Source organism: Hippocampus comes, unplaced genomic scaffold, assembly GCF_001891065.2.
Source record: "Hippocampus comes isolate QL1 unplaced genomic scaffold, H_comes_QL1_v1.1 scaffold29, whole genome shotgun sequence".
NCBI classification, from domain to species: domain Eukaryota; kingdom Metazoa; phylum Chordata; class Actinopteri; order Syngnathiformes; family Syngnathidae; genus Hippocampus; species Hippocampus comes.
The window spans coordinates 2,218,063-2,238,972 of record NW_017805820.1 but is presented as its reverse complement, the minus strand read 5'-3'; the positions used below and the strand labels follow the sequence as shown (position 1 = coordinate 2,238,972).

The window sequence follows — 20,910 nt, the reverse complement described above, 5'->3', positions numbered from 1 at the left end:
AAAGCAAGATATTTACCGTCCATGGTCTCATTGTTTGACGATGTCGACTATATGCGAAAATTCATAGGAATTGCGTTGTGTCTTGTGCCGGCCTAAAAAAACAACAGCTTCTGGTGTTCAAAAAAACAGTGACTTTAATCTGAAAAAAAAAATCCACATACAAGTTGTACTTTTTCAATTATTATCATTAGCTATAGATAATTTAGCGCTTCTTGTTGTGCAGTTCACAATGTTAGCAAATTATGCACTGGTAACATGTTTTCAGTCTTGCCAATGGCAGCCACCTAAACAGCAAAATTCGACATGTGACAATATTTTTTTTCTTCCTTCTTGTCAGTTTAGTATGAACATTTACAGATAAAATGTATAAATATTATAAATAATTAAAAATATATATCGAACAATTTCAAGTTAAAACGTGAAAAGAGTATTTGTGTGCAAAGAATTTTTTTCTCTTGATGTGCATCATTATCGAAATGAGTATTGTACATCATGGAGCGTAATCATTTTGTTATTGTTGTGTTTGACTGTCTGTATTTTAAACTACTATTTTACTAAAGTATCAGAAATTGAATTGATGCCTCTGATGAAAAACAGAGTGTGAGTACTTTGACTGATTTTATCATGCATGACACTGCATTTTTTCGTTTGATGATGAGGGTTCACCGAGTTTGACTGGGATACTCTTGATGTGCATTTTCGGGTGTGAGGGAGGAATCATCACATGGGAGGAATCATCACATACTGGGCTATTCCTGAGATGTGTTAGGAATATAAACACTTATAACATTGGGAGGACGACTTTGAAGAGTCAGTGTCTAGTTTGTCAGGGTTACACAGCGTGTTGTGCTGTCCAGATTACATAACCATGAACCCTGCTCTCGAATACCTCAGCAGTTATATATCATGGTAGGTTACAATAGTCTAACGACATTAGGTAATGCTTTTGTAGGGGTTTACTTCGAAAAACGAGTCAGCTTTATGGTGTTCGCTCTGATTAAAGAATACATCTGACGACACACACAGTCACATGTATGTAACTTTGTGCTAAAATCATATTCTCGAGTGCATAAGCAAACAAAAAAAGAACATAGAACGACTAGGTTTTATGGAATTTACTTTGACTACCCAACCGGATACCCCCGCTGTAAAGACTAAGATGGTATGGTCCAACATGCCGTAAAGTTTCCTTCTGCGTTGTGAGCTTCGTGAACGTGAGTTAGAGCAGCAAGCAGGTAAGATCGATTATACACTCACAATTATTGACAAATCATTTTTCAATGAGTGGCAGTTAGGCGGAATTACATTTAGGAAAGACGCGTTGGATATAATCGTTAAAACAAGGAGCAGAAGTTCAATTTTAGACACGAAGTAGGTGAAAGATGTGATGCGTTCTTCCGCAATGTGAGGCTAAAGTCAGGTTTTCGCTACCTTGGTTTGCGATGAACACCGGCTTAAACCATTTGGTACGTCGCTGACTAACAGTACTTTGTCACACAAGTGCTTCTATGGCGCAATGTGCTTTTTCGTTGCTGTTTGTCCAGAGGGGGCCAAAATAAAGTCCTGCTAGCTAGTTGTCAATATTGTCTTTATGTGTACTTCAGTGTAAAGGGCAGCAGTGATCGAGAAGAACGTGTTAACCTTTTCTTGGCACGTTCATTGTTGCTCATACTAATGTTATATTTCATCTTGTGACTTGTGCGGGTAAAATATTTCTATGTCCAACCATCGTTCCGTTGAACACACCGATGTCATTAGCCTTTGAAAGCCCCTTTCATTGGATTGTAATTGGCAAGAAACCCAAGTTTCACATGATGGTGAATAGACACTTTTATGAATTAATCCGTATCATGTATGACTGGTACCGAGTCGAGTAGTGAATCCCTTTGGGGTAATGTGACTTATATCCTTGTGATTTCAGTCAAGTTTCTCGATCACAAAAGTTATTTTCCAACATCAAATCGTTTCCTGAATGAGTTCATTAGCTCATCTGTTAGCAGAAGTACACAGATCGATGAGTTGTGTTGGAGACATGCACCATGGGCCAACTTAATACATTCAGACCAAAAGTGGACTTCAAACTTGTCTTTTTCTGTTGTTGTTGTTGTTTTTTTAAACCCCAGAGTGTATTTCCTGGTGTTTCTATGAAATAATTTGGTGCCTGTTAAGTCAGTCTCACACAGGAGCCAAGAAAAACTATTGTATCTTTCATAGTTTTAAATCCGTTGTCCTGAGCTTGGAAGGAAACGCTCTGCAGCAGAAAGAATCAAATACTAAATAATGTATGAGTTGTAAACACAACTCTGTTAAAATGCCAGGCTGTTGTTATCATCAATCGCTAACAATTCAACTTGAATTTCCCTGCATGTTTTTTTTTTCAGCTCAATTTTGCTGACTTCTCACTCACATCGTTTGTTAATGTTTTCCCTAAAATCAGGTTTATGTGGCTTGAGACTAGTATTTTATCAGGTGTGTGTTCACTTATTAAAGCTATTAGGGATGTCGCCATCACGCTTTTTTGGCCCTCGAGTCTGAGTCTTTGGTTTCAAGTATCTGCCTGATCGAATACCTCTGCAATGCATTCATTGGAAATTAAAAGGCTGCATCTGATTTTTTTTCAAATTAATATGGAGATATGCATACATCGATGTGTATACATAATGTTCTATATATTTATATATATGTACCATTCCACCAAATCAGTGCCAGTTGCTTTTTGTAACTCATAAAGGTCAATATTTCCCTCTTTAAAAAAAAAAAAAGACTAAATATGATGATACACATATTGAACATGTGGGATTTCTCTGTTTGATACATTTGACTTTTCTAATGGTAAACAATACATTTACATCATGTCTCTACGTAGTTGTCGGGTACATTCATGACTTCCTTCATCTAGAAACGACACTATTGATTTATGATCTCAGTAAATGCAACCAGTGTGGAACAAGCTTGCTTGTCACCGAATAAAATTACGCTCATTAAACGTATTTTTGAAGTTATGCTGTTTGGATGTGTCGCAATCGCGAACCTGTCTCTCGCACTCATGGTTCACTTAACTCTTTTCCAATGCCGTTCTAGCCCCTATCACACTGAGTGGCAAAAATTTGCGAGTGTTTTGAAGGCAGCGAATGTTGTTTACGTCAGGGTTCGTCAGGGTTCATCAGGGTTCATGCAAGGTTGCAAATCTTTGCAAAATGTTTGCCAGCGTTTGTTACTTTTATTATTTTTGTTTGTTTTTCATTGGGCTGGAACCCATTAATGGCATTTCCATTCGTTTCAAAGGGAAATATGATTCGCAATAAAAGCCTTTTGAGTAAGATAAGAGAAGAAAACCTTGTCTCACAATAGAGAAATTCGCAATTTACAGCAGCAAAATATGGAGGGAAGAAAGTAGAAAAACATGAACTATTTGCATGCACAAAATAAATTTAAAAATGAACAGTGCACAGTACAGAATGCAAGATAAAATATAACATATAAGCATATGTGCAACTGCATGTATGCTGCATAAGATGGCTGTGGTTTTTTAAATTGCTGAGTCAGGGTGAGTCCAGGTTTTCGGGTGCGTCGATTCAGTAGCCTGACAGCAGTCGGCAGGAACGAGCGGCGGTACCTCTCCTTCTTGCACCGTATGTACTGTATCAGTCTCCGGCTGAAGGAGCTACCCAGTGCTGTCAGGGTGGCCTAGAGGGGGTGGGAGGGTCTGTCCATCATAGCTATTAGCTTAGCTAGCATCCTCCTGTTGCCCACCTCCTCCAGAGTGTCGAGGGCGCAGCCCAGGACAGAGCTGGCCCTCCTGATCAGTCGGTCCAGTCTCTCTCTGTCCTGGGCTGAGATGCTGCCTGACCAGCCCACTATGCCATAATGAATGGCTAAAGCCACCACTGAGTCATAGAAGGTCTTAAGGAGTGACCCCTGATCCTCAAAATACCTCACTTTTCTCAGTTGGAAGAGCCTCTGTCCCTTCCTGATCAGAGCGTCTGTGTTGGTAGACGAGCCTAGTTTATTGTTGAGAAGGACACCCATGTACTCGTAGGAGGTCACCCTCTCCATTTCCGTACCCTGGATGTTCATCGGTGCAGGTGAGCACTGTTTCCTGCAGAAATCCACAGCAAACTCCTTAGTTTTCCCAGGGTTGATCTGGAGGTGATTCTGCAGGCACCAGTCCACGAAGTCCTCCGTCAGTCTCCTATACTCCCGATCATCTCCTTCTGTAATGAGGCCGACGATCGCTGAGTCATCAGAGAACTTCTGAAGGTGGCAGGGTGGAGTGATGTAGCTCAAGTCCCAAGTGTCGAGTGTGAACAGGGATGGAGCCAGGACAGTCCCCTGCGGCGCCCCGGTGCTGCAGAGAAGCCTGTCCGACTCACAGCTCTGTGCCCTCACGTATTGTGGCCGGTTTGTGAGGTCATCTGTAATCCATGATTTCAGGTGGTGGTCCGCTCCGGTGTGCTGCAGTTTGTCCCCCAGTAGGTTGGGCTGGATGGTGTTGAAGGCAATGGAGAAATCAAAGAACTAAACGGCATAAGCAGTTGATGTTTGAATGAATGGAAGGTTAAAAATGGGTAAGTGTTCAAGTGGGCTTCAGGTTTTCTAGCAGGCAAGCGCAGCTGTGTGACTGGGAACAGCCAAAAAAAAAAAAAAACTTGAAACATGAGCTAAGAGCATGTCTTTTTCCACTCATTGAAAAAAAAAAAAGACTGATGCTATTCTTGAAGCTGGGCTAGAGATTTCTGTTGATTTTCAGCCAATTTGTTCAATAATGCGTGGACAAAAGCAGCCATTGTATAGAGAAAGTAAAGGGATTGGCCACATCTGTTAATCATCATATTTCCCAGTGCAGTTTAACTGGTTCCAGGGGTGGTGTGGCCATTGGGAATTTTGGGAAAATATGTGAATTTTACCGAGCGGCCAGTGTATATCCGGGCCAGTCCTGGGCATCATGGCCAGCCAACCCACCTTGACCGGCGAACCTCCCACCTACCCCGACCGTCAGCCATCCTGTGCGTCGAATTCCCGCTTCTTGCAAACTGTCTTTACTTTTCGCAACACAGAGATATGAGATATTGCAAGCACTTTTTGCTCCCGATCCCTCCTTTCAAGTAAATTTAAAAATAGTTGAACAAACAATTACTTCCTGGCTTCTGATTTCAAAACTTGTTATCCATCAATTTCAGATGTATATTTATTTAATCTGAGGCGATCGTGGGTTTATATGGGTTGTGAAGCTGTGGATATGTGTAACTGGTGGCATTTTACTCTTGCATCCTCAACCTACATGGGTTAAGGTAGCAAGAAATTACAGGGGAATTCATACAATCAGATTGATATTGTCATTTGAGAGATTGTTCAGAAGGTTTTTCTTTCTTTGTCAAGAGGTTGGCAGACATGGACCCCGACACCGACACAAAAACCATGGCTGACGAGGACGAGCCTCTTTTCAGCAATCTCGACCTCTTCCTGTTCTCTCTCATCGTTGGGCTTGTCATCTATTGGTTCATGTCCCGCAAGAAGCCTGAACCCATCCCTGAATTCAAGAAGCTTGAAATAATGTAAGTCTCCTTCACCCTTCTTATTTATTTATTTATTTATTTCATTTCATTTATTTCCTTAAAAACATTGTGGGAGCATTATCATCAAGTGTGGGTGGCAAAAAAAAAAAAAACCAAAACGTTCAAAAGAACATCCACTGCATTCTTGTTAATGTTTCACAACTGTGATGACGACCTCTCCGGTTGTACAAAATGTCATTCCAAAAGTTGTTTAAATGAGTACAGTAGGTTCATAGATGGTTGATTATTGAACTTGTTGTACAAACACTGCAAACTGAAATCAAGCAATGGTACCTCAATGGTTTCAACAAGTGACATTAAGATAAGAATCATCTTCATTGTTGTGAACACATGCATACTTGTGTTGTAATGTGTCTTTATAAATCTTTGTTAACTATATGTTTATAAATCTTGATAAAATATGAAATGCAATCATTTAAGCCATCTCAGTCGTGAACACTCCAAACACATACTGGAGCAGGGGACTTTAGCCCCCAGGACGTAGTTTAGGGGATCTGGGTCTTGTACAAAGGTATCACAGCTGGGTGTCCGGGAGGATGCTGGGTGTAGATGAGTCATTGCCGCACCCTCTTCACATCTTGGGAATGGCGATGATTACTGTGGATGTGCACATGTGTAACTGCTGGCATTTTACTCTTGCACCGTCAACCTAACTTGCGGTTCGAACCTGTGCCACCACTAAGTCACATTCTCACACTTGACCTCCTTGGTATTCCATTTAAATCGTACACGTATGACATTAAATTGATGAAAATCAAAGACTAAGTAAAAGCGCTCAATTTCAAAACTTGCTCTTTATCTCGTGATGCTTCTTTTTTCTCTTTTTTTTTTATTCATAGTGTCCAGTCCAGATAACTCCATTTACCAAACAAGACATTATACACTATAATAACATGTTGTATAAAGTATATAAAAAAATACAATCCTGTATGAATAAATGTTGGCATCACACTTGACCTTTGAAAAACGTACCTATTTGGTTTATTTATGGACTGACAATAAACAAATGATGCGTTGGCACTGCGTTTCCCTTTATGTCCACTGGGTGGCAGAGGTAAATCCCTCCAAGTTAATTACGTGCTGTATTTCCAAAATAATTTTGAATATTGTCTATATCACTATAACACTTAGAATTATAAGACCAAGTTTGTTTGGCTGCTTTGAGCATAGACATGTATTTTGGATTGAAAATGAGCACTTGTCTATGGAATACAGTGCAACACCTCTGCATGCATTGAAAGTGTAATGGGTTCATCAGGATCCAAGAATTAAGCAGCAGGGCCTACGTCATCCAAATTCAACATCGTTTTTTTTTTTTTTTTTGGCAGGGGGGCAGGGGGGGTTACGTATACTGTATGTCATGAGAGCAGGCTCTCAAGTCCCATAGTTTCCACTGCACTGTACTACACATCAATGGAGTGGGTGATTTAGGTAATAATAATTTGGTGACACAGCGGGTAACTGATGTCGTAATCGGAGATTATTGCCAACACTGTAAATTGTTGATTTTCATTGATGTTATGGATTAGTTGTCTCAGCAGTAGATGTATTGTAGCCACATTGTATACTGAGCATCCCGGACTGACATGTGTAGCATTATGGCTCCAACACTACAATAAATTCGATCTCCATGGCCATCATGACACTTTTCTTGGGCCATCACCTTCCGAGTCTGTTGGTACCGTTCTGTGGTGGCGTCACCCAAGAAAAAAAAAACCCCATAACTAAGTACAGTATTGGAGTTAATTCCATCAGAGGCACACTGATCTGAAAGTCTGATTAAAATTGATCGATTTTCAGTTCATAGTAGTCATTTTCCGATCCTAAAGGAAATGTGCAAATGGAAGCGCTTTCAGCCTGAGTATGTTGCGAGACCGAAATTGTCTCACTGTGTCATCATGTCTTAAACCTTGAACATGTAGCTTTCATTTCATCCTTCTCGTCTTTGGGTCCGCTTGTTCCCCCTTCATGTCAAAGCTTCCCCTTGGTTATTTTCTCCCTACGTGACAACACACGAGGGATGGAGGCTTGCTTTGTTTCCACTGAACTCGAAGGCAACTGGATACGTTTGTAGACCCTCCCCAACCACAACACATATTAGTTAACCATCCCAAAACTATGCTCTCTGTGTGGTTGAGGTTTTGTCACAAAAACAACTGACTTTGTGTGCGGGTGTTGGTCACCAGAGGAATGACCATCAGGAAGCATTTTGTTCAGTCGATCTGCGGAGGGGAGGAGAAGGGGATACAGGAAGGAAGCATAAAAATGACACAAGCCCGAAGATGGTCTGCTGTCCCATTTAAGAGTGTGGCGATTAGCTAATTGTTTTGAAGGAGGCGTAGTCTCCATGTATATCCTGCGCCTTTTTTTTTTGGCCCTGAAATCATGAGAAAGTTGTGAGCCAAGCTTCTTTTGTGAAGCCTTTCCAAAAGGTGGACGTTGAGGCAAAAGACAAGCAACTCTTTCTTCACCCTGAGTTACTCCCCCCCCCCCATCTTTCCCCTCTCCCTGCTTTTTCTTTTCTTTATGTGCGTCAGATGAGCTCCTCTGCCATTGGGCCTTGTCACAAATGGAATCCTTTTATGATAAATGAGGTTGCCATAGCAATGGCATTCCCCTCTCTCCTCCGGTGATGTGGGGGCGGGGGACAGAAACCTTCCAGTCAGCTCTTTCCCCACTTTTAGTGGTCCACGGAGGAGTGGCTTTGGTTAGTTGACTAGCCAAATCCTGAGAATGGATCTTGTAGACTTTTTCTTGCCTAACACCTTTCAGGCCGGAGAGGAAAAGGGGGCGGGCCTGAGGGGGAAGGCTTTTCAGCCCCGGAGTGGTTCAGTGTGTACTGGTGTAAGTCAAAAATGTGGGTCTGCAGCTCTGCTACATTTTATGGGAAAGTCAGTTTCCCACCATTGTGTCCAGACACTGACGGGGCTGCAATGTGCATGTTTGATTATGTGAGTATGAGAAACAGACTGAATTCTGAGAGTCGCACAGGAAGAGGCTGAGTTCAGATAACGCTGGAGCTTCTAGGGTGAAAGCAGACCACTCTTGGCAAAGCTTTTTTTAGCGTCTTTCTGGACTGGGCTTGTTTTTGTCTGCTTGTGGCTGCGGAGTGTTGACATCCTGCTATTGAGACGGAGCGTGGCTGTTCACGGTGTGGCGCTGCCTAGCCAGCGGTGATCGTGGCTTTGCTGAGCTACAGGGCCACATGCCATGGGCTGTGTTTTCTCCCTGCCAGAAGACAGGAGAGATGCTGCCGAGAGGTCAGTAACCTGTTTGCTTTCCTCTCTATCAAAGATGGATTTTAACTGCAACTAAAAGATGCTCGGTTTGGGGCTCATGGCAGAGTTTGAGGTGCTCTTGAATTTAAGATCAGGAAGTAAATTCCTCATGTGCTGACAATGGAGTCAAACGCAACCCAGCGTTTCCAGTAAGTCATGAGAAAATTATTAAATGTTTTATTTTTTTAACCACTAATTGCGGTGTTCGGTTGCCATCAGTAATGAGTCACCTAAAAAAAGAAATAGAAAACATTGCATGCGCAAGCCTTACACTGTCACGCATGATGGGTCAATGTGCTTGATTTACTTAAAAGCACTAGATGGGCTCACAGAGGTTGTTTGAAAGTGCGCAATAATACATTGGACAATTAACTTGAAACCGACTCTGTAAGTTTCAAGTGTGGGGGAGGGGGCAGGATTCATTTCCATTTTATTTTGTGACAGAAACACAAGAATGTCAAGGGAGAGAGAGGAGGGCTTGGAAGCGCAGTATTTGAGATGGCTACTGCACAAAAACTCCGCTCTTCGTACAATGAGTTTCCCCTGAGAGTACTATGTGTTTTTCATGTGCTCAGGTTTGTTGCATTTGGTGCAGACATTTCCAAAACCATCTGATTATGTTCTTAGACTCTATATTAGGTCTGACAGGAATGCTTGAGCTTGAGGGCAAATGTCTGCTTTTTTTATTTCCATCTGGAGTCATCTTCGCTCCAGAGTGCAAGTGTTAACCACGGGAGACTGTTTTATGGCAGGTTGGGCATTGGATTCTCACGCTTGAATTCTAACTGCTTTCTTACGTTTACAGTAATCCGGCTAAGCTGTTTTACAGATAAACGAGAATTGTACGATAGCTTTATTTATCCTCTGGACACCTGAGGAATAAACATCCATAATCACCGACAATGTTTAGATACTTAGAATCGAGTTCCTCAATTAGATGTTGTTGCAGTTTACCCGATGAATTATTGTATGTGATTGATGATCCAAGATTTTAAGGGGGAGTGAGTATCAAAAGAGGATTTGCACGGCAAACAAGGCAAATGTTTTTGTAGCACTGCAATCCCAAGGGGGAGCTAATAGCTCAGGAAAGCACATGAATGATGTGACTGAAAGAGGAGAGCTTGACCTGTGTGACCATTGAAAGCCTGGCGCTAAAAGGGTGAGGACCTTGACAACCCAATGGTTAAATTTCTTTGTCGCGTTTTGGGCACAGACTGCATTCAGTCATCTTATGGTTGAAGCTGAATTAGAAAACATACGTCACTCTAAGAATGCACTGTGAAATTATTACATTGGTACCCGTGTGGCTTTGATTTGTTCACACCCTTTTATCACCTCTTGAATTTGTTTTGGCTCTCATTGACTACGTGGTTGAGGGCCGCAGCAATTAGAGATCTCCAAGGACTGTAAATATTCAGTCACAATCAATCACAAAATGTGCTAAAATGTTCGCTGTGGCAAAATGAATAGAAACACATTTTTAGTGATGGGGTTTATAAGTTTAATATTTTTGTTTTAACAAATAAAATGTCATCTTGACCTGGTCACTGAGCTTATTGTGGCACTGTAATGCAATAAAAAGTCAAGTGTCATGAAAGCCTGATTACAAAAATATATTTTTCATATCTTCATTTTCCATCCGCTTTAGTCTAACAAGTGAAACATTTTGTCTTCTCTAGAGCCCCCACAACGAGAGAAACAAGTTTCATTGAGAAAATGAAGAAAACAGTAAGTCCTGTTATTTCCAACAATTTCACTGTGTACTGTACTTGTGTTGGTAAATGTTTTGCAAACAATGCAGGAATGTTTTGAAAGTCCAAGCTTGCAGCTCGGTAAACATGGATGTATATTCTGAGACTCCTCTGCAAAGTTTCATTTGAAAGTAAAACCATCTGAGTGATATTGAGCCAGAAATGTGTTTATTATTGTGGTGATGGTCTGTAATGGTCTCGAACTGCACCGAGGTCTTTCAAATATTTTGGTTAACTTTTTAGCCTTGTATGAAAACCCACAAATAAATATTGCTCTCGTAATAACCGCTTGACAATATGACTCAAAGCTAGAATTATCTTTGTCAAGGTTGACTGATATTTTAAGTCCCCCCCCCCCCGTTCTATTCATTGTCTTTGTGCAGCGCCATTTGGTCACATGCATCTTTTAAATGTGGTTTCAGTATTTTGGTCTTGGCATTCATAGTGTCTCCCACATGTACGGTATTCACACTTGAAAAACCTTTTCTGATCATAAGTCTAAGAACACATGTAAAGTTCAGTACTAAACAGCACTCGTGATGGGTGCATGCATCATTCGTTGGACTAGGATGAAAGGATGTGAATAACGATTAGAAATAGTTCGGGTTTGATTTGTGTGGTTTTCCTGCAAATAATTCAGATACAATGACATTAGCGGGGGGGGGGGGGGCAGGCAAAACTTTGGCCTGTTGGTCTGCATTGTGAATTGTCATCGCAAAGTTGTGCATCGAGCTGTTAGCACTATTTCACTAGTTTTCTTTTCTGTTCGCCTCAACTTATTTCTTCCTCCTCAGGGAAAGAACATCATTGTGTTCTATGGCTCCCAGACTGGCACAGCAGAGGAGTTTGCCAACAGACTCTCCAAAGATGCTCAGCGTTATGGGATGAAGGGAATGGCTGCTGACCCAGAAGAATATGACATGGTAACTTAAAGCAGTTTGTGCAACATACAGTTCATGCAGAGTTTCTTGCTTCCTTTTTTTCCCACTTTTTTTTTCCTTTTTAAATAGCGAGTGACTGCAAAACAATGCTACTTAACACAATAATGCTATAGTGACCTCAGACACTCCCAGGAACAATATGCAACACATCACTTACTTATTTAGAAATTGTATACTTTTGATACTCAGTGCTGTCTGCGTTCCTGTCATGCTCTTCAGGGCGAACTATCTCGTTTGTCTGAGATCAAAAACTCACTAGCCATATTCTGCATGGCCACCTATGGAGAAGGAGACCCAACAGATAATGCCCAGGATTTCTATGACTGGCTACAGGAAAATGATGATGAAGACCTCTCTGGACTGAACTTCACGGTGAGGTTTATGATAACGCAAATGTGGATTTTGTTGGAAGTTTTGATCTGTGGTCACACACCAAAGTGAATTTACCATCATAAAGGTTTTTCATTCAGTGGCCCATCAAATTTGCCCAACTCTGAAGCTGCTGAATGTTGCCACCATTGTTTCTCTCTGTCTCTAGAGTTGCTGAAGTTTGTAAAGAATTCAAACGATTTCCTACTGAGCGGGGACATTTATTTTTAGCCCATTGAGAGGGATACGTTGGATTTATAGTCACTCTGCAACCGCAATAATTTTGTAAACTCGCCACACTGAGTGTTAATTTTGGAACGGTTTGACATTTGTCATCTTCGTAGCAATGCATGAGATTCCATGAGATTTCCCTAATTTCAATTTCCTTTACATTCCTTATGAAGTCATTGCATTTTTTTTCTCATTAATTCACTGGAAATAACAGACACAAATGTCCACATTTAAAATATTAGTAGCTGGTTCCATGAACATGTTGCGCCTGCCTGATTGGAATTCTTTTGTTTCTGCAGGTATTTTCCTTGGGCAACAAGACCTATGAGCATTACAATGCCATGGGGAAATATGTGGACAAAAGGCTGGAGGAACTTGGGGCCAAGCGCATCTTTGACCTCGGTTTAGGAGATGATGATGGCAAGTAAGTGACGAAAAAAAAAAGATACTTGGCTATTTCTGATGGTGTTAAGGGTTCGATGCCTGAAATAACATCCTGCATCAGTCATCAGATAAATGCAAGTGACCTGAACTGTTGAAATTTCTTCGACTGTAAATATCTTAACTTGTGTGCTCACCTGGCATTTCTTTGTTTTTCTCTCAGCTTGGAAGAAGACTTTGTCTCGTGGCGAGAGCAGTTTTGGCCAGCTGTCTGTGAGCACTTTGGCGTGGAAGCCTTAGGAGATGACTCAAGGTGCATATCTAGTCTTTGCAATACTTTATATTGTTGCTTTTCTTTTGACTGGATTGTCAGAGATAAAATATACCTTTATCTTTTGACATAATGTTACACTACAAGCTAGTCTTCTCTTGTGTGTGAATGAAAAATAGGAGGTGTAATTTAAGTTTATGTAACGTCTAACTTAGTGTTGTTTGGTCACATAGCATACGTCAATATGAGCTGAAGGAGCACACTGACATCAACATGAATAAAGTGTTCACGGGAGAGATTGGCCGTCTGAAGAGTTTTGAGGTCCAGAAACCGTAAGTACTGTAGTAGAGAAATCTGCCTGCAACAAAGCTTACTGTAGGTCATTGAAGGCTTGCTGCCTCCTAGTGGACGTTTTGTTTTAATTTTTGCACTCTGAAATGTACCCTCCAAACCTCTCTATGGGTATAAATAACCTGAACATTTGTCACTTAAAAAACCGAGAAGAAAATGTAACTTTGAAAATTTGACAAGATTATCCCAAGTGATTTTAGATATTCTTTGTCATTACAGTATCAGGCTAAAGTTATGTCCTCTGATTTACAGGCCGTATGATTCTAAAAATCCCTTCTTGGCCCCAGTCACTGTCAACCGTAAACTCAACAAAGGTGGTCAGAGGCATCTGATGCACCTTGAATTAGATATTTCAGGCTCAAAGATAAGGTGAGTTTTGGGCTTCATGGGTGTGTACTACTTAAATGAGGCTCATAAAACTGAGTTCCTTCATCCAACATATGGCCAAAGGCTAAGGTGATATTCCGTGATTGCAGATATGAGTCAGGAGACCATGTGGCTGTTTTCCCTACTAATGATGCAGCGTTGGTGAATAAGTTGGGACAAGTCCTTGGTGTGGACCTTGATGTGGTTATCTCTCTGAACAACCTTGATGGTATGACATTGAAAGTGCAAAGTGATTTGACTTAAAGAGCTCCTCCCTTCACTGCGTCATGACATTTACCCCTGATAGCTACACTTGCACAATCAGCTCCTTTATAATAGCTGCAAGTGCGTGGTTATTAATTTATTTATACCATAATAACTGCGACTGATTGAGCAGAGAGTGATTAATACCAGAGTGATACAGGCTGAGCTGATGGGGTGTGGCCCCATTGACATATTTTTTTTTCATACAATAAAAAGATATAAACGTGTATACATTTCCATGTGACGACTAATGTATACATATTGAATGTTTATCTTTCAGAGGAGTCGAATAAGAAACACCCATTCCCCTGCCCCACAACGTACCGCACAGCTCTGACTCACTACCTCGACATCACGCACCCTCCTCGCACCAATGTCCTCTATGAGCTTGCACAATACGCTTCGGACCCTCAAGAACAGGAGAATATGCGCAAGATGGCCTCCTCCTCCGCTCAGGGCAAGGTCAGTGTGTGTGATAATAGGTGGAGATTGAATAAAATAAAAGTTGTAGTGGGCCCGCAGTGCTTGTTGCTCATCCTTGCAATTGTACATTTTTTGTCATCTGAGGAGCACAAATTCGTACTCAGTCGCAGACATGATATTGAAGTTCAAAAGTAAAAGTCTTATCTTCGAAAATACAAAGTAATTACAGAGAGCAGGGCTGGATGCAGAACATACGGAAGAGAGTTGACACTCTGGTAGAAAGCTCAACGTACTGACAAATTTACATTCTGTGTGACATCAAGCCTATATATAATGCATAGCAACTAAAACAATCAGTGAACAGTCAGTCACAACAAATTTACACAACTATTTGTATTTTCACTGTACATTCTCATTAAATAACTTCACTGAATGTCACTGTTAACAAAGAACGCACCCAACCGATCACTGGACTATTTGACATACAAGACATTCACACCAACATACCGTAAATTGTGTAGAAGTCAATAAATAACATTTTTATTGTACATGTTTTTGGACTACTGAATGCCAAGAGCCCACAAAATTACAGGGAGAACATGTAAAGCCCAACCAGAAAAGGCTAGCAATGTCTCAGATTTGAACTCAGAACCTCTTTGCAGGGGTGTGACAATACATTTCCAATGTTGGAAAAATGCTGAGGGTATTTTTTTTTTCCAACCGTAAGAACATAATTCCACTCTAGTCATTGTCATCAAAAAATTGGAGCATGTCAACATGGTCAAGAATCATAACAGATAGCTGCATCAGATTTTCGTAGTTTTTGTCACTAGGGCAGTAGTATTTAGCATCTTTCGTGTTTTTGTTTCTCTTCAGGCCCTCTACCAGAGTTGGGTATTGGAGCCCTGCAGAAACATTCTTGCCATTCTGGAGGACATGCCCTCTTTAAAGCCTCCCATTGACCACTTGTGTGAGCTTCTGCCTCGTCTGCAGGCTCGATATTATTCCATAGCCTCCTCCTCGAAAGTAAGTCTCTCGTCAATAACAACATGAATGCAGGCAGCGCTTTACTTGTGTATGCACAAATGGTATTTTCTTTGTTCCCCAGGTTCATCCGAACAGCATCCACATCTGTGCTGTGGTCGTGGAGTACAAGACCAAGACGAACCGTATCAACAAGGGAGTGGCCACAAACTGGCTGAAGAACAAATTGGTCACTGACAACGGCCACAAATCTACTGTTCCCATGTATATCCGCAAATCTCAGTTCCGCCTACCCTTCAAGGCCAGCGTCCCGGTGATCATGATTGGTCCTGGGACAGGAATCGCTCCCTTCATGGGCTTCATTCAGGAGAGGGGCTGGCTCAAACAGCAAGGTATTCTTCAACATCTGGCCTTGTTTGGCTAAATTTTCTCAAAGTCAGGCCTCCACAAGGTTAGAATGACAAGATATGATATCTGTGTCTAAACCCCAATTCCCACGAAGTAGCGACATTGTGTAAAACGTAACTATCAACACAAAATAATGATTATAAAGCAAAATAATCTACTAATGAAGTAAGAAGAATTCTTTTAGGAAATTATCTGGGCGCCATGCCCTGCAGTGTGAACATAGCCTGTCTCACTGCGACATCTAGCTGCCGGGATGAAAACTACATGTAAGTGTAATATTCTGCACCTCACTCTTATTTCCGCGGTCTGCTTTCAATTCCGCGGAGAGGTTTCAAATCTGCGGCAGACTAAAAAAGACGAGATATTTAATGTTCAAACTGATCAACTTTTTGTTTGTTTTCAAATATGCCTGGAACATGCTGCAAAAAGCTAGGACTGTGTTATGTTTAGGTTCTGGTTTTTTTTTTTTTTTTTTTGGGCTTTGATGCTTATGTGCACACATTTCTACAAATTCTCTGAATTTTGAGATTATATTATGGATTGTAGATGATTTAAAAAAAAAAACATTCTTGCTTGTGAACAACTGAGTTTTCGCGGATCCTCCTTTTATACCCAATTACGACACTCACATGTTTCCGATTAACCTATTCACCTGTGGAATTTTCAAAACTTTTTTTTTTGTTTAGCATTCCTCGACTTTCCCAGTCTTTTGCTTCCCCTTTTCCAGCTATTTTTTAACATGTTGCAAGCATCAAAATCAAAATGAGATTTTTTTTTTTTTTTTGCAAACAAAAATGTTCATAATTTTGAACAACACAGCAACTCACAGCTGATTATATTGTAGCCTGCCCGCCTAACAAGCCTTTGTGTAAAATTGAGCGTCAAATAAATGACAAGAAGAAATATCACACGCATTGTTGATGTTTTCTCTCTCTCTCTCTCTCTCTCTCTCTCTCTCTCTCTCTCTCTCTCTCTCTCTCTCTCTCTCTCTCTCTCCTGTCTGTGTACAGGCAAGGAAGTTGGAGAGACATTGTTGTTCTGTGGCTGCAGACATAAGAATGAAGATTATCTCTACCAGGAGGAGCTAGAGGAGGCTGAGAAGAATGAAGTTCTAACACGGCTTAATGTTGCCTTCTCCCGAGACCAGGAGCATAAGGTACCATATGAGACACTACTCTCACTTGCTAGTACACATTTTTCTCAAATTATTACGAGATTGTATTTTGACTTTGCAAACAGAATGGAAAGAAATATACTAGCTAAATACTGAAAATATATCGGGCTGCAACAACGAGTCGATATCGATAAAAATCGATATTTAAAAGTGTTGGGAATGAATTTCATTATCAGTTTATTGTGTCGCATGATTATTAAGTCAGTCACCTGCTGCGTGGTTTTGATAATGTTACTCATGCTACATCACACGTCATGGAGCGCGAGAGTTGAGGGTTCTGGTCAATGCACACTCTTTCTGGGAGTTCTGGGATGTTCTTGTAGCATCCTGTTTGTGCGCTTTTCTGCACCATCGGTTTGAAACAGTGTCCCGTTTGTTAATAAACGGATGGCCATTTAAAAGTTTTTAATCTAATTCATTAAAAAAAAGAAAAAATGATAGATTATTAAAATCATCGTTAGTTGCAGCCCTGAAACCATAAATTGCGATTTGTTGTGAATGCATATTCATGTTCTACACACTGCAGTTTGTGTGTTCAAAACTTCTCTTTTGATAGTTATCTTGAACCGATACGAGGTTTTCTTATTTGCTTTTTTTTTTTTTTTGTACGTGCCAGGTTTATGTGCAACACCTCATGAAGAAAAATAAAGAGGACATCTGGAAACTCATTCACTCAGAAAATGCCCATATCTACATTTGCGGGTATGTTTTATTCATTGTTTCTTTCTGGTCTGAATAATTTACAGATTTTTTTTGTTTTGTTGTTTTTTGCCAGTATTTGTAATTAGAAACAAATAAGAATAGAGAAGTTGCATTTGCATTAAGGTACCGTGCTGTCCTGTGAAAATCCAAAAGCAGTTCCATTGAGGTTGGCACAATGTGTGAAACATAAGTAAAAACGATACTGTCATTTGCAAATCATGTCCAACCTGTCTTTAATTCAATAAACTACAAAGACAAGGTATTTAAGTTTCAAACTGATTAACTTTATTGTTTTTAGCCAATAATCATTAACTTAGAATTTTTTTGGGTGCAAGATGAGACAAAAAAAAGCTGGGATGGGGTCATGTTGTGCTGTTACATCACTTTTTCTTTTAAAAACATTCAGTAAACATTTGGGGACTGCGGACACTAATTGTTGAGTTATATCTTTTACTGGTGAGAATAGTCACTATTAATGCGCATTGCTGACGCCTTTTTTTTTTTTTTTTTTTACGTGGTTTACACCACTATCTCCTTGTTGATGAACACATGGAAACTTGCGAAATGACAACCCATTAATACAAAAACAAGTCTAACCAGATGTGTCTCGACTTTTAGTGATGCAAGGAACATGGCAAAGGATGTGCAGACGGCCTTCTATGAGATAGCAGAAGATGTTGAAGGCATGACCCGCACCCAGGCCACAGACTACATCAAGAAACTGATGACCAAGGGACGTTACTCGCAAGACGTGTGGAGTTAAAACTCTCAAACCCGGCCTTCATCTCACTTCTCAAGTGGTTGTTTTTAATTGGTGGCATCTGTTTTTGTTCTTTTTGTTTGTTTGTTTGATTTTTTTTTTTTTTTTTAGGTCTTATTTTATTGTGACTGAATATGAAAATATTTAACAGTCTTTCATTTTCATTCTGGTTCATGAAGTTTAAAGTGGAAGCCCTACCTCTGCTGATTATTTAGTAAAACCAATACACAGCTTTAGCCTCCTACTCATCTGTGACATATGTGTATAACTGGATCTTCAGCACTTGTCCTTCAGCCTCCGAAAGCACTGTGCGGGTCCTCTGTGCTGTTAATTTTAACTGGCTGTAATAAGGGGTAATTAAAGTATATTACTCTGGAGGGGTCTTGCTTTCCTCCTCTTTAAACTTCAAAATTCTGGTGGTAAAAAAAATGCAAATTCGCGGGTGCAATACAACAAGTGTGCAGGGGTCGGCTGTATGCATGTTTCCTTCAGCGAAAAATTACAATCAAACATGTTATAAGATATGAAGATTTTGAGGGAAGTGTTTTAGTCAACTGCCATCAAAATGTAATGCAATGTGCAGCTTTATGTTTTGACAAGGGACCTTTACTGCTTGGTTTAATCAGTAATTAACTTGAAATGCAGGTAGGTCGCAGATGTCAAACTTTGGTCCCCGAGGGCCATTATCCTGCATGTTTTCCATCTCTCCCTGCTGCAACACACCTGATTGAAATGTTCGGAGGGATGGAAAACATGGAGAAAAGTGGGCCTAGATAACCTGGGTTTGACACCTGTGAGCCAGGTGATGCAAAGGGGATTCTTTACTGTATTCTACTTCATATAGGCATGCAATTTAAAACAAAAGAGAATAGAAAATATATAGATACAATGTAAAGTGTTACAGAATTGAAAAATCTGGCCTGTAACAGCGTTTGGCTTTATAGGTTTTTTTTTTTAATGCATTTGACTGGTTTGTCCAGTGCCAGTAACACTGAACCACATCTGACTATATGTTTTAATGCAACAGATGTATGTTGTCCACTCATTTATGTACCACAATAGGGAAACACTTCTCTCCGTACGTGGTCTGTGATTTCCCTACAAATTGTATGTGAAGCATGGATTTGACGAGTAAACAAATGTTGCCATTATGCTAGCCAGCTCGTGTGCAACCTGTGCCTTTTGAACACTGCCTTACATATTGGATTTGTAAACCTTACTTCAATTGTTTTACTTTTTCCTTCTGAATGTTTCATGGACTTTAACCAGACCGAGACACTTCGCTGAGTACTGTCACTTTTGTCCATTCCTCTTCATGATGAAATTACGCCTGCCTTTTTTATATGTAAATTAATACAAATTCAATAATTTGTCACCTTGAGTTCTTTATTGCAGCCTAACAATTGCATTTTACACAGGTACTTCTGATACTGGGCTCTGACCTTTTGTTGCTGTTCCTTACTCTGTACTGTATGTGAGTACACAGAAGTTTAAATTATATCCATATTTTTAAATTTTATGCACATAGTGCGAAGAAACTGTAAACGTTTCCGAATATATTATGCTGAAATATTTCAAAAGTGACTATATATTTGTTTACCAAGTATATGTACGAACCTAAATAATAGGTCAATTAAACCAACTAGAATATAATAGATAGAAAAAGGATGATCAATAACACTGGTCAACAGCAAAGTTTTATCAGATATGGCTTTATGTGTCCTTAAGTGTATTTATGGTGCTGATAGGAAAAAAATGTCTACCGTTTCCTGATTTTACCATGCCTTACTGAATAGTAGTTTAGTAGCTAAGACGTTTCAGGAAAAAAAGTACACGTGTTGCTGAATTTAACCCTTAATTCCCTATTCATAATTCAATATTAGGCGTATTACTTTATTTTTAATTATTCTAAAATATAATCTGCTAGGGAGATTTGAAATCAGCGGGGAAATAATCTTGAAAAATTCACTTGCATGTGGTATTCACAACGTTTGACTCCGCCCCACGTGGACACCGAGCGACTTTTTTTTTTTTTTTTTTTTTGGTCAAACTTTTTCCTTGGTGGTTTTAGTGTCGCGCTGTCGTATGATGTCACGCTTACTATTATAAACTCTTTTATGAAGATCGAAAATTACAAACTCAACCCTCAAACAGTCGGGGCGCAGCTAACGGAACTTTTGGACGGAAATCGTCGAAACGGCCATTCTGGATGAACAGAGGGTAGTTGAGCCACGGAAGCTCGTCAAACGTGTTCCGATACCCTGAAATGAGGACTTGACGTTTGTTCTGCATGTCTTGCCCATTGGGGTCAAAGGTTGTGGTAAAGAAATGAGTGGGATGGATGCAGTTAGCACATGTCCCCAGCAAAGGGCGCACTCCCTGTATGGTTGAGGTTAGTACAGTATTTGGGTTTAAGTCAATTGAAAGAGCTTATAATTTTCGATGTGATTTTTATGTCATTAGACGGTGCATTATTATAGCCGCTAAGGAGACAGTTTAACAAAAAAACGGGGGGAGTTTACAGATTGGCAATCCGTGTAGGCGCAGTCAAATGTTTAGTTCCAACCCACACGTCGAAATGGACCATGAGCGATGAGGCACGCTAATTCTCTTTAACAATAGATGGCGGTAGAGCAATAGCAATTTGGATATCTGAGGCCTTTATGAGGTAGTAGAAGAA

General features: G+C 40.3%; 1 protein-coding gene across 4 annotated transcripts; it reads left to right on the top strand.

Annotated features, from left to right (window-relative positions):
• The first annotated feature begins 1,115 nt into the window (after positions 1 to 1,115).
• Positions 1,116 to 19,600, top strand: porb (P450 (cytochrome) oxidoreductase b). Of its 4 annotated transcripts, none has more exons than XM_019885998.1 (16): positions 1,116 to 1,235; positions 5,380 to 5,555; positions 10,534 to 10,582; positions 11,400 to 11,528; positions 11,766 to 11,918; positions 12,446 to 12,570; positions 12,751 to 12,840; positions 13,032 to 13,130; positions 13,402 to 13,518; positions 13,626 to 13,744; positions 14,060 to 14,241; positions 15,079 to 15,228; positions 15,311 to 15,578; positions 16,605 to 16,750; positions 17,385 to 17,470; positions 18,089 to 19,600. In XM_019885998.1, exons 2-16 carry the CDS (start codon positions 5,392 to 5,394, stop codon positions 18,231 to 18,233), a joined length of 2,022 nt encoding a protein of 673 aa, XP_019741557.1. In that variant the 5' UTR covers positions 1,116 to 1,235; positions 5,380 to 5,391; the 3' UTR covers positions 18,234 to 19,600. The 4 variants fall into 4 exon arrangements, with proteins under 4 accessions (XP_019741557.1, XP_019741556.1, XP_019741559.1 ...); XM_019885997.1 differs by lacking the exon at positions 1,116 to 1,235 and adding an exon at positions 1,321 to 1,466; XM_019886000.1 differs by lacking the exons at positions 1,116 to 1,235; positions 5,380 to 5,555 and adding an exon at positions 8,278 to 8,836.
• The last annotated feature ends 1,310 nt before the right edge of the window (positions 19,601 to 20,910 follow it).

What these genes read in the sequence shown, in the direction of transcription:
- porb (XM_019885997.1), top strand. Translation starts at nt 1,443, where the DNA reads ATGAACACCGGCTTAAACCATTTG. An exon ending in ATTTCAGGCTCAAAGATAAG is followed by an intron (nt 13,519 to 13,625) that starts GTGAGTTTTGGG and finishes CCGTGATTGCAG; the next exon opens with ATATGAGTCAGGAGACCATG. An exon ending in CCATAGCCTCCTCCTCGAAA is followed by an intron (nt 15,229 to 15,310) that starts GTAAGTCTCTCG and finishes TTTGTTCCCCAG; the next exon opens with GTTCATCCGAACAGCATCCA.